The sequence below is a fragment of the Penicillium oxalicum genome, chromosome VI, assembly GCF_001723175.1.
Source record: "Penicillium oxalicum strain HP7-1 chromosome VI, whole genome shotgun sequence".
Lineage (NCBI taxonomy): Eukaryota > Fungi > Ascomycota > Eurotiomycetes > Eurotiales > Aspergillaceae > Penicillium > Penicillium oxalicum.
The window spans coordinates 1,441,713-1,456,350 of NC_064655.1; the positions used below are offsets into that span (position 1 = coordinate 1,441,713).

Sequence of the window (14,638 nt, forward strand, 5' to 3'; positions counted from 1 at the left end):
ACTAGAATCCAGTGGAAGCTCTAGAATTTTGGTCTCACTTGAGTGAAGCCTGGGACAAATTCTTTCTCGATATGTAGCCCAGATCAGGTATGGATAAGTCTGTGGATAGCCCAACAAAGCTTGCTGCTGACTAGCTATCTCTTGTGAATATATATATATATGCCGAGACAATCCAGAAACCTAGGCCCGGTGGATCCACGTCGTGCGTGCGGGCTATGCGCAATAAAAAGAACATTGCCCTGTCGATGGAACCTCAGAGAGATGCCCGGAGCTTGTCCCCTACCCCTGGAGGCCGAATGGGTTTCAATGGAAGTCTTTAACTTGGTGCCCAGGGCTGGCGACTTCAACCTGTGTGTGATGCCAGGCGCCCAGAATTTACCCAGTGATCATACAAAGGGACGGGCCGGAGCTCATCCAAAACACGATCTTTACAGCATCATTCGGAGTGAAGCCCGCATGACTAGCAGGCAACCCAGATGCGCATTTGAAAAAGGAAAGAAAAATGGACTTGAAGATGGATAATCCGGGCTTGCTACAGGATGTGGAGGTTACGCCAATCGCTGGGTCTAAATTGAAGTCGACTGATCTTCCACCTGAGAAATCAATGAGAAGAGGAAAGCATCGCGGGATGAGCGGGTGGACTGTTATCACGTAGCCAAGATCCATCTACTGTATCACGGCGACTCCGAACCAATCCCTGCTTGAAATAAAGAGGCTTCATGCTTGCGTGGCCAGGTAGCACATCGTCCATAATTGACCGCTTCTGCAGGGCCGAGTCTTTGCATAGAGGTCACCGACGCCGGGAACCATCCCTCGGACCGGAAAGTGTTGATTGAGAAAAAGTAAAAATCATCATCGCAGTCCCTTTGCCTTCTGCTTAGTCTTGACGTCCCTTCAGTAATCGTTGAGTGACCTTGTCCTTCTCTATGATATAAACCTGCGCACCCCAACCGGAAAGGGCGTCTCGATCAACGGCACTCAGGAGCGCTTGGGAGATAGTCTCGAACAGATCCTCGGGTCCCTAGCGATGCACGTTAGTAAGAGCGTCCAAGTCAGGTAAGTTGAGGGTCCTCATACAAGATCCGGCTCCCAGAGACCCTCGCAGGTACCGAACAGCTGGTCGCTCGCCGTTCCACTGACAATGAAGTCCTTGGCGAAATCGATGCAGCCGATGCTGTCAAATCCGCAAATGAAAGGCTTCCCAGTTGTTGGGTTGATACCCGCTATCACGGGGCTCACGAAGAATGGACCGAAGCGCTTCTCATACAACGATGAGCTAACCAGGTTGGCCAAAGTCTGAGGGGAGATGTGGCGCTCCTCGCGCAGCCGGTACATGTTGACTTTGTAGCGGAAGAGATCGGAGACGGTGTTGACGTCGGTCGCAAGGCCAGTAAGACCAAGATAGGTGGACGGAGCGTAGTTGAAAATCTTGGGGAAGTTGTTGGAGATGGTCAACGCTTGCATACCCAAGCGGAGGTCGCACGCAATGGCGACACAATCTTTGCCCACCATGGCGACACAAGCACCGCCATCTAGAAACGAGGTCAGCCTACGGAACAATGAAGAAGAGAGGACGGAGATTGTCCGTACTGATGTCAAAGGGTGAGCCCTGGAACACGGAGATGGTTAGCGGAAGGTCCTGAGCGATTCACGAAACTCTGGGGTCAATGGACACATTTGCGTACCATAGTTGCGGTTCTTTTTGTATAAACTTCAGTCGGCAAGCAGAGCTTTTGGAGTTTCAATTTCCAGATACTGCGTTGGACCAGAGGAGGCTGGGAGGAGTGAGAGGTGGATAGCTGATGAATGGGGGGAGGAGGAGATGCCGGGGAGCTGTGAAGGACGCGAGGTGCCAAAGCTCGGATGACGCCGCACCGCTGCCTGGGCCGGAAGTCCATTGGTGCCGACTCGGCCTTCGACAGCTTTCTCTCACATCTTTCCACGCCACGGATTCATCGTATTTATTCTCCTCTGGGTTGGCTCAAGTGGTCTGGTAGACTGATACTCCGGCCTCCATCGATTCTCTCTAAACATTCAACGACCTCGATCTGAGCGAATTCTACATCTGGAGAGAGCTCGCGCCACATCGAACCGACTATGAGCGCTCACGTCGTGGTGATTGACGCGACGGCTAGACGAGCCACGGTGAAAACAACACCCGGCAAGCATTTGGCGGATATCTTGCAAGAAGCATGCACAAAGCTTGGTCATAACTCGAGTCAATATGGTCTGAAGTATGCCAACACGAGCATGGATTCTGTGCCCCGCTCGATGACGATCAAGCTCACACACTCTGCCACTGCAGGTACAATCGCAAGCAACTCGACCTCTCCTTGACCTTCCGGCTCTCGGGTCTGATCTCTGGCGCAAAGCTAGAGCTCGTGCAACTATCTCGCTCGCCATCCGTTGTAACGGTCGCGCTACAACTTCCCGACTCCGAGGCCCGCGGAGCTCCAAATGGGCGCATCATGGACAAATTCCCGAGCACCACGACGCTGTGGCTCGTGCTGCGCAAATTCGAAGCTGGAGTCGCAGGAAGCGGTCCTGCGAGGAACCTCACTGCACGTGGTGTTCCTCTGACCGAAGGTGACTCCGGTGCCGGGCGCTTATACTACGAGATTCCGGTACTTCAGATCCTCGGACGCGAGCTCTCAAGCTTTACCGACCTACAAAAGACACTGGGGCAGCTTGGACTCAACGGTGGTAATGTTCTCATGCGGCTGAGTTTCCGGCAGACGGAAGAACCACTGGAGGAGGCGATGACGAAGATTGCCGAATACTTCCAGTCATCCGACGATGAAGTATCGGCCGCAGTGCCCAGCCCAGGTCCCGTGACGAGTGTCGCACTGGAGACAAAAAGCGAGCAACGGGAGCAAGCCGATACTGCGGTTGACCAAGGGACTGCGAGCGGGTCTGCTCCTGCGAATGCTGAAGAACCCGCTGCTCCCAGCTCTGACACAGCTACTTCAACATTGGCTGCTGGTCGATCTGTCACGGTCTTCTCTCCACCGACGAGCGACACGCCGTTGTCCGCACAGATAACGTATAACGAAGAAGACTATGTCCCTTCTGTGGAGCATGCCAAAGCTCACCAGCGACTCCTCAATGAGGCTTCTCGCAATAAACGGCTATTCACTGATGCCGAACTCGCGGCAAAAGCTGCCGAGGAAGAGGCACGTCGTGCCGAAGTTCGTGAAGTAAATGTGAAAGTTCGATTTCCGGACCAGAGCCAAGTGGTGGCCAAGTTTGGACCGTCAGACTCTGGTTCAACACTCTATACATTTGTTCGAAGCTGTCTCACCTCGTCAGTTGCGGCTGAAAGGTTCACTCTCAACATTTTCTCCAATCCGTCAACCATGCGATCTGCGCATATAAACACAATCCCAGACTCAGATCAGTCTTTGCTGATCAAAGACCTTGGTCTGGCGGGTCGGGTTTTGGTGAACTTCTCATGGCACGATGCCTCACAGGCCAGTCAGCGTCGAACAGACCTTCTCCGTCCCGAACTGCGCAGCCAGGCCCAGGAGATCAAGATCGAGCAGCCTCCGGAGCCCGTCGAAGAGCCGTCTGCTTCTCTCCCTGCCAAAGCAGAGGCAGGTGCGACGCAGGACGGAAGCAAGTCCAGTGGCACTCGAAAGAGCGGTGGCATGCCCAAGTGGCTGAAGTTGCCGGGGAAGAAGTGACGGAGTGAATCCATGAAGATTTGCGCTATGCTTGATGTGCTGCATGAGTGATGACACCTTTCGCTTGCGACCTTTTGATGCTGATTATATTTTGAGCAGCCCTCAAGCCCTAGTTAGAATTCTATATTTTATTGACCCTACAACGGAGGTGCAGAATCTCAAGACATCACTATTCAACGAGTAGAGACAAGCCCTTTCGGAGTCGAGTCTAGATCTGTTGGCGCGGACCTTGAGCTCGCTTGGTATCATGGTTCGTCCCGACGCAGTCGGTGACAGCTCGGGTGAATAGCTTGACCCCGGTCAAGAATTGTGCCTAGTGTCAATCAATGAACAGGTTTCGCTTTCTCGGCGCAGTATTGATTCTACGCCCTTGCACCTTAGAATAGATATTGTCATGTACCTCATCCACTGGGTACGCACCCACCTAAAGACTAGATCGTGTCGTGTCGTTAACGAAGTAGTTGCTTCAAGTCTTGACGAAAGCCAGGCAGTCGATATGCTGGAAAACAGTAGCTTAATTCTTCTTTGCATCTTAAAGTAAGACTTATCTGACTACTTTGACCCAGTGAAGGGAGGACCTGTGCCCAAAAGCATGGTCAGTCCAATTAATAAATTGAGAAGAGATGAATTCGATAGCTGGCACCTTTGAATAAACCACCTAGACTGGCAAACCAAGGAAGGTTCCAATGTGGACACGCACTCAGGCACAATCTCTATTGTATGGGGCTATGGGCTATGGGCTATGGGCTGTGGGCTGTGGATTGTGGACTCGTGGAGTGGGGAAAGAGACCTGATTCTTGATGCTTGGATGGACATGTTGTTGCGAGCGCTCTTCTAATCGTTCATCTCATACCAGGGCCTCTGCATACTGTGAGTGAACATTACTGTGATCCAAGATTGCAAGAGTGGAAGAGCACTTTGGTGGAAACAATCCAATCGAGTCCACGCTGGCTGCCTGCTGGTTGAAGACTAACAATCAATCAGCACCAGAGCATCCATAGATCTCACGTAGTGATTTAGCCGGACATGATGGGAATATGACCCGGCAGAGATCAGTGACTTTACAAGCGGAATGAGATTTTATCGATCTGACCTCGTTGAAAGCAACAAGCAGTGGCTACACGTAGAGACGATATCCAGAGACATGTGCATGGTTCAAGGATGATCATCTTGCAACGTAAACCGAGCAGAAGGTGGTTTGAACGAATTCATGACAAGCCTACGATCGAGGTTTACAAGCATAGCAGATCAGAACATTGAACAAGAATTGTTTTCATTATGGTTTCACTTCCGAAAAGCAGGGAAGGGATTCCACTTTTGCCATCCCATGTAACCACCACCGAGCCACACAGAAGACCCCATATTCCAATTCGAAGCTGTTTGCTGAATGACAGTCGGACGTGTTTCTCATGTCAGATCTGCCATGCTTCGACCAAATTTTTCTTCATGTTCCCTTGCGCGCGCCAGGTATTTGAATTCGTTAAACGACGGAGAAAAAAAGTGACGGAATGGAGCGCTTAGTGGGCCTGGGTACGGCGGGCCTCGGCAATGACCTTCTGCATGTCCTCAACCTTTCTCTTGCCACGGGTGAAGGTACCGAGCTGGAATGACAAAGGTTAGCATTTTCTCGTTTCATAGTGATTGTGATCGTCGTCGGTTCAAAGGGAAATATGTCGGCTGGAGGCATATCCTGATCACTGTCGGGCAGAAAGACTCGAGAAACGCAGACTCCGAGCATGAATCTGCCTTCCTGGTGAATGATATTTGCTCCAGACAAAAATTTCTTCCCCTCAAAAAGAGTACAAGCACTTGGACGCGAAAGACGGATTCGAAACATTGAACAAAAAAATCGAGATGGATGGATGCGATTCGGGAATGAGGGTCATGATTCGGGGAGTCGGAAACTTACGCGCTTCTTGGCGAGCTCTGTAGATTGTTGTTAGCATTTGCCCTGTCCAATTTCAAGGGCTGATGACCAAGTGTACTTACTGCGGGCACGCTTGTCCTGGGCGTTGCGGAGCAACTCAATCACACGGCGCTCATAGGGAGCAAGACCGACAACCTCACGAGCGATCTCGCGGACGAACGCAGTGCGGCGAGAAGACTGGCCCTTGGTGCGGCTAATCTTGTTCTTGGGGGTGTTGAGAGGAGTGGTTTTCTATCATTTCGATGTCAGTCTCGGTGACTCCGATCAAATTTGTCGCCTGCCGTTTTCCAGCATTCTCTGTTCGTCGATTCGGGTTGTTTTGCCGGACATGGTCAAGCGTGAGTCGAGGAGGCCTGTTCATGCATAGAGTGTGACTTTGCGCAGATTCTTGTTCCCCTTCAAATTTTTTGCTGATCCAACTCTTTCCCGGATCAACTCCGTCATGCGGCGCAAAGATAATTTCACCTCCATTTCGCATGTTGTCGATTATAAAGCAGGCCTCCCACCCGATTGAGCCACCGCTGTGCTAGGCCTCATATGACCGAACGATGAACAGAGAACCGGGATAACGACGAAGCGATGGGTGAGAGGAAAAAGACGTACGTGGCCCTTGTTGGTGCCGACCACGATACCGGTGCGTTCCTGCGCCATTGCGACGGTTGGTGACTGGGGGGATTGGCGGAGTTGTCGTGAAAAGGGAATGAAGGAAGACTTTTGGAAATCCCGTAATGCTTCGGGGAACCGCACACTGCGGGTCTTGGCGCGGGCGTTGGTGCGTAGGCGAAAATTTAGGGCTTAGGGTACGCTACTTTATTGGTTCAGGTAGCATGTGACTTCGGAAACTCTAAACCCGATGAAACCTCAGGCACCAACAATAACTCGATTGGGCAACCAGTCTATCTATGTATACCTGTAAAGACGGCCAAGTATTAAAGAAGGCGTGTGATGGTTGCCGGTTTTTGCAGGAAACTCAAAGCTCACGTCTGTAAGCATTTGTATCAGCCGCATATTTCCAATGTTTTACAATTTCACCAGCAAAACCCCATCCAAAGCTTCTTCCCAGCTCTCCATAAGGGAGCCACAGAAGAGTTCGATGCAAGACGAATCCAAGGTAGCCTCGAAGGTGCTTTGATGAGCTTCTTCGGTTCTCGTAGACTGGTCACCTTGAGTGACTAAATCGATCAGAGAGGAAAGAACTCCAGACGCGGAGATTCGCTGCTTCAAGGCTCTTGCGTTTGACCGGACAACCTCAAAGAGCTCTGGGACGAGTGCCGAGAGCTTCTCCAACCGTTCTTTTGGCAACTTTTTGCCGCCCTTCTTAGTAGCGAGTGTCACCAATTGCCATAAAGCCTTCAGTGTCTCAAGAAGAGTGTAGGACTTGTGGAAGTATTCCCAGGTCGGTGCCACGAGGTTTTCGGATCCAACGCACAATGTCGTTGAAGACAGGAGGGAAGACGATGATTTCTCATTCATCGTAAGCTCTAATTTTTTCAGACCCAGATATTCTTCGACCTGGCTAAGAGCAGCTTCTACTTGATCCGAGGTGATCAGCTTGGAGCCAGCCATGAACAAAGCCACCTTGAGTAATTTCACGTGGACCAAGGATGTTTCTTTCTCAGCTGATGTCTGGTCTCTCTCAGTATCGGTCACGGAGAGCATTTCAAGAGATGGCAGGTCAGCATCTGGCGTGAGAGGTTTTTGCAAAGCAATACCCTTCAAAGTGCTGAATAGTTGGTCCGTAATTCGGGCCGAGGCCAGCCAGTTGTTCTGGAAGATGTTAGCAGAGGTTACCAGTTTAGTCCGTTGCGACGATTTTCACACTGACTCTTGGAAGTGGCCCCAATCGCACTCTCTCCTCGAATATTGGTTTGTTGACAAATTCACATGACATGAAAGCACCGAACTTTCGTGAATCAACGACTGGAGTGCTATCGCGTGCTGTTGACAAAGTGTGAGCAGAGTACATGGTCGAAGCATGAGCAGTAAACAGTGCACTTACCAAGGTCATCATAGCGTCCCATCGGATCGCCCCCGGCAAGTCGTTGCGTACGTCGCACATCAAGGGCATACATGCGACGATTGATACTATTAGAGAGGCGTCGTCGAAGCTCGATGATTTCTTCCGTGTTCACGTAGGCGCCCTCCTCCAAGCCAGCTGTTCGGAATCGCATTGTATTCACTTCCGAGTTGCGGAAGAAATTCAGCCCTTGCACAAATGCAGATAGTGGATCGAAATCCTTGTATTCTGCACCCTCGACTGGTGGAGCAGAATGGGGATGCACAGTAGAGAGACGAGTAAAGAGGATGTGGGCGACGGAATCAAATTGAATTTGCTTGACGGACAATTTGCTGAAGGTGCTCAGGGCAAGAGAACCTGCCCCAAGGAGAAGGTAGATTCTGACCAACAGAAGTAGCGCTTCATAATTGTGGGGTGAGTTGCGGCACAAGTGATCGAGAACGGCTGCGGATCGAATCAACGAGGTCTTGGACACTTGAATCTCGGTTTCATGGGTTTCATGGGGTTCAGTGGGCTGCAGGAGACTCATGGCGGCCAGAATGCAGAGGTCGTCGATAGGTTGACTTTCAATAGTAGATGATGCAGCCTTTGAAGTCTCTTTCTTGCTTTGGCCCTCCTTGAAGGAAGCATCATACAGTTCAAGACAGCGAGCAACGAAGCCCTCGATGGCATCCGCAGAAAGTCTGTGCTCTGATCCAGAGATGTTCAAACAATAGTCGAGTTTGAGCGCATTGATCTTGGAAACGTTTCCCTATAGTAATGTCAGCGAACGTGTTCAGCCCGACACTGCATAGTGAATAAGATTACCTTTCCTGCACTGGCATGGTGTTGATTGATGTAGTCGAGCAGAGTTGATAGGTGGTCCTTGTTCGGACCCACGATCCTCCGGATATCGTTGAAGGCGTACAACTTGTGGATGTGGTTGTCAATGTATTCCTTACAGGCTGGAATCAAAGTGCCAGCGGCAGTCTCGCCGCTTTGGATGCCGCAAACAATAATGTCGAGGCGAGCGAGAGCCGCATTGCGAGATTTAGGCATCAAACGAGAAAATTCCTCCGCAAATTTTTCCGAGTTGGCAGCGACACTGTTTCCATATTGAATTATTAGCCGAGTCGAGTTGATTTATCTTCTCCAGGCACTTACCCAGGAGTTTTAGCGTTTTTTGTAGCTGAGACCAACACGCTCCATATGCTCCAGTCATCAATCTCACGGAGGGCCTTAAGCCTCTCCTCGTCATTAGAAATCGCATAAAGGTTCTTCACGAACGCAATTCCCTCCTCCCACATCTGAGCGGCAACAAGATTCGACGCCTTGAACCCTAAGAAGGCATTGTCACTTTGAACAACGCGAGATTTGAGACCGAGGTTGTCGCTGTCTAAAACCTTCACAACTTCCGAGTTCATTCCCTGGGCTTCGTAGATCTTGATGAGAAGACGCAGCTCCTCGGATGATTGAATCGCTCGAGGGGGGCTTGTCTGCTGAGGCTGAGTGTTGCATACAGTCAATGGGGTGCTCTGCTAGAAATACTATGCACATCAACTTCAGGCCAGGACTCACATTTTCTGGAACATCTGCTGCAGCCTTTGAGATCATGCGATATGCCAGGGTACCAAAAAGCTTCCGGTCGGTTTCGGAACTTCTCGCGTCTGTTGCAATTAGGTGGCTCAAGAAGATGGCCCAGAAATAGTACTTTCGATCCCGGGGGAAGTTCTTTTGTAGGCTCATGGCCGCCTGCAAAGAATGAGGGTGTAATCAGCCATTCAAGTCCTTCCGCCGGCAATCCATATTATACATCACAGTCGACTTGCGACGAACCTTTTGGGCGGACTTCCAATCATTTCTCTCAAAAGCGTATGTAAACCAACGGCCTTGAATTTCAAGGTCCTGGGGTTGAGCTTTCGCTGCCCTCTCCCAGAGATTACTCCGCGTCGCATCTTGGCCCTCAATTTTCTGTAGCGTCTTGAACAGGAGATCCAGGGTATCGATGTCAGTCGTCGGCGGCTCCGCATTGCACAACTCGAGTGTTTCCGCGATGCCGCGCTTGTGGTGGGCCTCGTCCGCATGGCGCCAAAGAACATGCGCTTTCCAAGCCTATAAAGATGTTAATGAGTATGATGTTCAGACTGAGGCGAAGTCACTCTATGGTAAGCCACATACTTTCAAAAATCGGGTATCCTCGCCTTTCTTCATGCGTTTTTCGATAAGCTGCAGTGCCTGCTTGAGATTCTGCCCGTCAATCGCATCTTGAATCTGGTTGTTACGGCGCAAAAACACCGCGTCGCTGATAGGCGCCATGATGATTGGGCAAGAGAGAATTTTCCGAGAGAAGTCAATCGCCTTTTCCGTCCCCCGTTCTCTGTAATTGGCCCGGTATGCTTGCACAGAGAAAGGTGCTTCGCCGACCGCGGAGAAATAGCTCCTTCTGCTATCTTTTTGGCGGGGAAGCAATTTAGGTGGGATGTGGAAGGCGGTGAATTCCACAATCCCGCAGCCCGCCCAGCCCAGCCCGATTTGCAGATGACGTGAAGGCCACCTTCTCGCTCGATGCTTGAGTGACGAGAGCGTTTAGATCATCTGATGGCTGAGACACTACTTTTCATAATTTCTTTTCTCAAGCGAGGAGTATGCATGACTACCTTACTCGCCTTTATTTATGACAGAAGCTAAACAGAGTTCCAATTCAAGAGCACCTTTGTATAGCACTTGATGCGAATACATCGAAGCCCCTGTGAGGAAACGGGTAGGCTTAAATCTCAATAATGGTACTACAAGGCCCCAATTACTACAGGGTAAGCAGGTAGCCTTGTGTACTTGGTATTTTTAGGAAACGCAGCATTTCCGAATCCGGCAAGATGTTGTTTCCAAGATAAACAGCCTCGACCGATCCTGGGGCTCTCTGGCAGCATATGCAACGCGCCGCAAGGCTGATGGCACGGACGCTCGAGACATATCATTATGGAGGCAAACAAAAATCGACATTCAGCGGGTAAAAAGCGGGACGTGGAAAGCTTCTTTCAATCAAAGTAATATCGTACATTTCCAGAATTGGCTCGTCGACACCCCCCGGAAGAGCAACGAAGACGTGCATACAAGTCAAAAATGGCCTGTGGTCAAGCATATCATGTTTGAGTTGAAGACTCGGCTTGCACGCCGTGTCATCTCTAGGGATGGCACCAATATGTGGCCTTTGAATGACGCTTTCTTTGACACATTGTGCCCTGACTGGAGAGGAAACATTGGGAAACACTTGCAGATATGCTGGTCTGTATAGGCATTTCTGCAATCTCTTTCTGTATTGGAATCAAGTTATTTCTGAGGTGAACTTGCAGATTTCTTTTGGTTAAGCTTCGCAAAAGTCAGTGTTTTTTGATCACGAAGAGAGTTTCTCGACAGAAGGGCGATGCTCATAGTTTGGTCGGTAGCCCAGTCAATGCCTGCTCAATCAAAATGTCACTTACCCAGTTCTTCTTGCAGTCGCGATAGGCTCTGAGGAGAAAACCAAGTCAGCAAGCTACTTTTTGGTGGACGGAGTCATAGCAGATAGAGGAAAGTTCAGCAGAGCCGCCCCTTGTGAATTACCGTGACTCGGCACCTCCATGAGACTGGCATCAATGGTGTCAGCACTTACTGAAAGTAGTCACCGCACATCTCGCGATCAAAATTATTACGTTTCATACACCTGAGACTGCGATCCGCAAAGTCTTGACACGGATCGTAATACTCGCTCGCAGGTTTACTAGCGATTCCAGTTAGCCATACTTTCTGAGAAAAGCTAGACCATGCGAGGCAAAAGCGCGGAAAATTGGGGATAAGCGGGGTCGGTGCCACGAAGGTTGCTCATCGTTGATCATGTTCAGACTCTCAGTAATGGGGTGCATTTCTTGCTGGATGGAGGGAGGAGCCGAATACAAGGGAGTAGGGATCTCACTGTGAGAACTTCCGCTCGGCCTTTTCCCATGCCTTGCCGTGCTGTTCGTCCTGTGGAGCGTTGGACGACATCGGGCCCAAATGTACACAAGATGGATCCGATAGGGTGATATCTCGGACTCAGGGTGTTGCGTCTAGTTCAAAGTTCAATATTGGCGTACGGAAGATGAGATTTGAAGACCCCAGAACGAATCCAGCGAGGATCGGATTTTGATAGTTGGGGTTCTTCCTGGCTGGATGGAGCTCGGGACGATCGGTAGCGCCGTCTTGGCGCGGCTCTGCATGGCGACGGAGCTTCGATCAAGGCCGGAAATTCATTGAAGACAGATCAAGATCGACAATATTATTGTTCGTGTCTATTGTGTCATTAGTGTTCGCGAAGCTCATGTTGACGTTACAAATACATATCGAACGATCTGGATAAATTTGTTTTACAGATCTTGAGTCAGCTACATCCCAGGTGAAGACCTCGGAACTTTTCACTGGATCGCGACGTGTGAATCTATTTAACCTTTTTCGGACAGCCCATGATGGACCACGCTAATTTCAGAATCGATGGAAAGTGTGAGACTATCGGCAGACTTTGACTGCATTTCACTGATGAGCATTCACAGAATTCTAAGGCCATTGCTCGACATTGTCAGATGCATTACTCTCCATGACTGACAGGTATGGGTCGTCTGCCAGCTGTTGCGAATTGTCCAGAACTCTCAAGTCAAGGTGACAGGTACAGTTCCTTAGTATACGCAAGTTCCACCTCCCGGCGACGTAGCGGGCAACGGGTTCCTTATGTAACTGAGTGCCTGAGGCTACTACTATCGACAAACACTCTTGCCCTGGGTTTGAAAAGTTTCGATCTTGTAAACTTCGATTTCGGTTCTGCTCCCTCTGCGTTATAGCTGCGTTAGCTCTGGGCTTGACGCCAGTCATATTCTGTCGGTTTCACTTTGACCGAGATCCTCATTTTAGCCGCCCAGCTCATCCACGTCAAAATTATCCCGTTCGAGCCCCCACCGCGACTTTGAGATCGCGCGCCACGCGCCCCCGCGCTTTGAGAGCTTCGAAACCGCGACAATCCTGAAACCCTCGGAAACAACTATTATTTGAATACAGCTTTACACAATTCACGCCCAGAATGGCAGGCGGTGGTAAATCCGTGGCTGAAATAGCTGGAGTATGATTAAGCAACTCCGACGAGAGCGCTGCATTATGACGGCAACTGACGAGCGCACAGCTGTTCAACACCCTGCAAGGACATGTGGACGATATTCGAAGTCGCTTACAATGCGGTATCTGTATACGACCACTCTATGAGCCTTTCAGTCTTGCCTGTGGCCATACCTTTTGTTACACCGTACGTCTTCGTCCCTCTCTTGTCTCTGGCCGCGGAGCCGCCTATCTAATACCTCACAGTGCCTGGCCCAATGGTTCAGTGGCGGTCGATCAAAGCGGACATGTCCTGACTGTCGGGCAGCCGTCAAGACTCAGCCTGCGCCAGCCTATCTGGTAAGGAAGATGAACGCCGCAACAAAGCTGTCTCATTCTAACTCGCCACCGCCACCAGATTCGAGAAATCGTGCAGATGTTCACAAGTCGCGCAGAGCTGTTGGACAGAGGGGAAACGACACACGAACACTTAGCCAACCGGCTCGCAGAGACGGAAAAGTTGGACCAGGACAAAGCAAATACAAACCCCCAAACCGGTGGCCTGTTTGGCGGACTCTTCAAACCAAAAGGACCCGCTTTGAAACCTCTAGTCGACGTGGACGATGGAGTCTTACGCTGTCCACGCTGTCAGTGGGAGCTCGAGGAAAATTCCTGTGGAGGCTGTGGGTGGACCTACCGAGAGAACGACGATGTGACCGATCTCAGTGAATCTGGTGACGACGACGATGACTACGATGAGGACACGGATTTCGACTCCATGGTGGACGGGGAGGAACCGGATGAGGATGCATTTGGATTCGACGAAGACCAAATTTTTGGAGGACCTTACGGGCCGTACGGACCACATTATCTGTTCGGTGATGGAGTGTCCGGCGGCAGCATCTTTGACCCGCTGATCCATGCGTTGGATAATCGGGGCTACCACCGACGCTTTTGGGGGGCAAGACCTCCAGCTGACCCTTATGACAGTCATTTTGACGACGAAAATGAGGATGACTTTGATGACGAGGAAGACGCCTACGACGAGGCAGACTCTTTTATTGATGATGAGGAGAACCAAACTTTCCACCAAAATGACTCTGATCATTCCACCGTGGTAGGAGAAAATCGCCACCATCCTCGAGGGCCTTCGGCTCGTCGACATGGCCGACCCGTTGTAAACCTTGACTCTTCAGACGACGAAGAGAATGAAGAGAATGAACATGACGAACGCGCCGCTTACATGGGCCTGCTAGGAAGGCTTGCGGAGTCACGGAGTTCGTCTCTTGATCCGACAGACACTTCCGATCTTGAGACGGCGCAACGTTCTTTGCGTGAACATCCCTCCAATCGCAGCCTCAGGTCGCCCGACCCTACGCCTCATTTTCATATTACGCGATCAGCACCGCGTGTCTCGTCGTTCATCAACGATGAAGCGTCGGAAGAAGAAGAAGACCATTATGAGGAAGAAGAGGAGGATCAAGAAGGCACCGTGTATGACGATAACAGTGACGATGACGACGAAGACGAAATGCCTATTCAGCGGGGACGATTTCACAAGCGGCAGGAAATCCCTGCTTCAAGCGATGAAAGTGAAGTCACAGGCAGCCCTTCTCCAAGTCCTGCAAGGCATTCCAGGTTGACTGGCTCTTCAACCCAGAATGCCATTCCTGTTGCTGACTCCGATGACGAGCAACCCGTTGGTCCTATACGGAGAGCAACACAGAGACGCCACGCACGATTTTCACCGTATTGATTTTGGCCGTATGGGATGGAAGGTCACTGTGCATTCCTTGCCTGGTGTCTGACTACAACCCCCCTCCCTTCTTTTCTTTTTCCTTTGCTGCCGCCTCATATAGACATTTGGTGTGCTGATTGGGATTTCTTGGCTTTCTATTTCATCTTCTTCTTGGTGGATTCGGAGGTCTCCATCGGGTG

The 14,638-nt window shown here is 50.6% G+C and overlaps 6 protein-coding genes across 6 annotated transcripts; 2 read left to right on the forward strand and 4 right to left on the reverse strand.

Moving 5' to 3' along the window:
- Window positions 1-877: 877 nt before the first annotated feature.
- POX_f07797 (Proteasome subunit beta type-3) lies at window positions 878-1,898 on the reverse strand (the record flags this gene model as incomplete). The annotated part of the gene is made up of 4 exons (XM_050116591.1): window positions 878-1,021; window positions 1,078-1,532; window positions 1,591-1,639; window positions 1,686-1,898. The coding sequence occupies 4 exons, from the start codon at window positions 1,896-1,898 to the stop codon at window positions 878-880; spliced, it is 861 nt and encodes a 286-aa protein (XP_049966730.1).
- Window positions 1,899-2,097: 199 nt separating this feature from the next.
- Window positions 2,098-3,683, forward strand: POX_f07798 (uncharacterized protein; the record flags this gene model as incomplete). Its single annotated transcript, XM_050116592.1, has 2 exons — window positions 2,098-2,234; window positions 2,306-3,683. 2 exons carry the CDS (start codon window positions 2,098-2,100, stop codon window positions 3,681-3,683), a joined length of 1,515 nt encoding a protein of 504 aa, XP_049966731.1.
- Window positions 3,684-5,200: 1,517 nt separating this feature from the next.
- Window positions 5,201-6,261, reverse strand: POX_f07799 (60S ribosomal protein L36; the record flags this gene model as incomplete). The annotated part of the gene is made up of 4 exons (XM_050116593.1): window positions 5,201-5,284; window positions 5,593-5,609; window positions 5,673-5,841; window positions 6,214-6,261. 4 exons carry the CDS (start codon window positions 6,259-6,261, stop codon window positions 5,201-5,203), a joined length of 318 nt encoding a protein of 105 aa, XP_049966732.1.
- Window positions 6,262-6,630: 369 nt separating this feature from the next.
- Window positions 6,631-9,922, reverse strand: POX_f07800 (uncharacterized protein; the record flags this gene model as incomplete). Its single annotated transcript, XM_050116594.1, has 8 exons — window positions 6,631-7,377; window positions 7,436-7,548; window positions 7,610-8,378; window positions 8,435-8,711; window positions 8,771-9,111; window positions 9,185-9,358; window positions 9,443-9,718; window positions 9,785-9,922. The coding sequence occupies 8 exons, from the start codon at window positions 9,920-9,922 to the stop codon at window positions 6,631-6,633; spliced, it is 2,835 nt and encodes a 944-aa protein (XP_049966733.1).
- A 1,109-nt stretch (window positions 9,923-11,031) lies between these two features.
- POX_f07801 (Cytochrome c oxidase-assembly factor cox23) lies at window positions 11,032-11,626 on the reverse strand (the record flags this gene model as incomplete). The annotated part of the gene is made up of 3 exons (XM_050116595.1): window positions 11,032-11,113; window positions 11,256-11,363; window positions 11,556-11,626. 3 exons carry the CDS (start codon window positions 11,624-11,626, stop codon window positions 11,032-11,034), a joined length of 261 nt encoding a protein of 86 aa, XP_049966734.1.
- A 1,063-nt stretch (window positions 11,627-12,689) lies between these two features.
- POX_f07802 (uncharacterized protein) lies at window positions 12,690-14,456 on the forward strand (the record flags this gene model as incomplete). The annotated part of the gene is made up of 4 exons (XM_050116596.1): window positions 12,690-12,728; window positions 12,789-12,908; window positions 12,968-13,060; window positions 13,119-14,456. 4 exons carry the CDS (start codon window positions 12,690-12,692, stop codon window positions 14,454-14,456), a joined length of 1,590 nt encoding a protein of 529 aa, XP_049966735.1.
- Window positions 14,457-14,638: the final 182 nt, after the last annotated feature.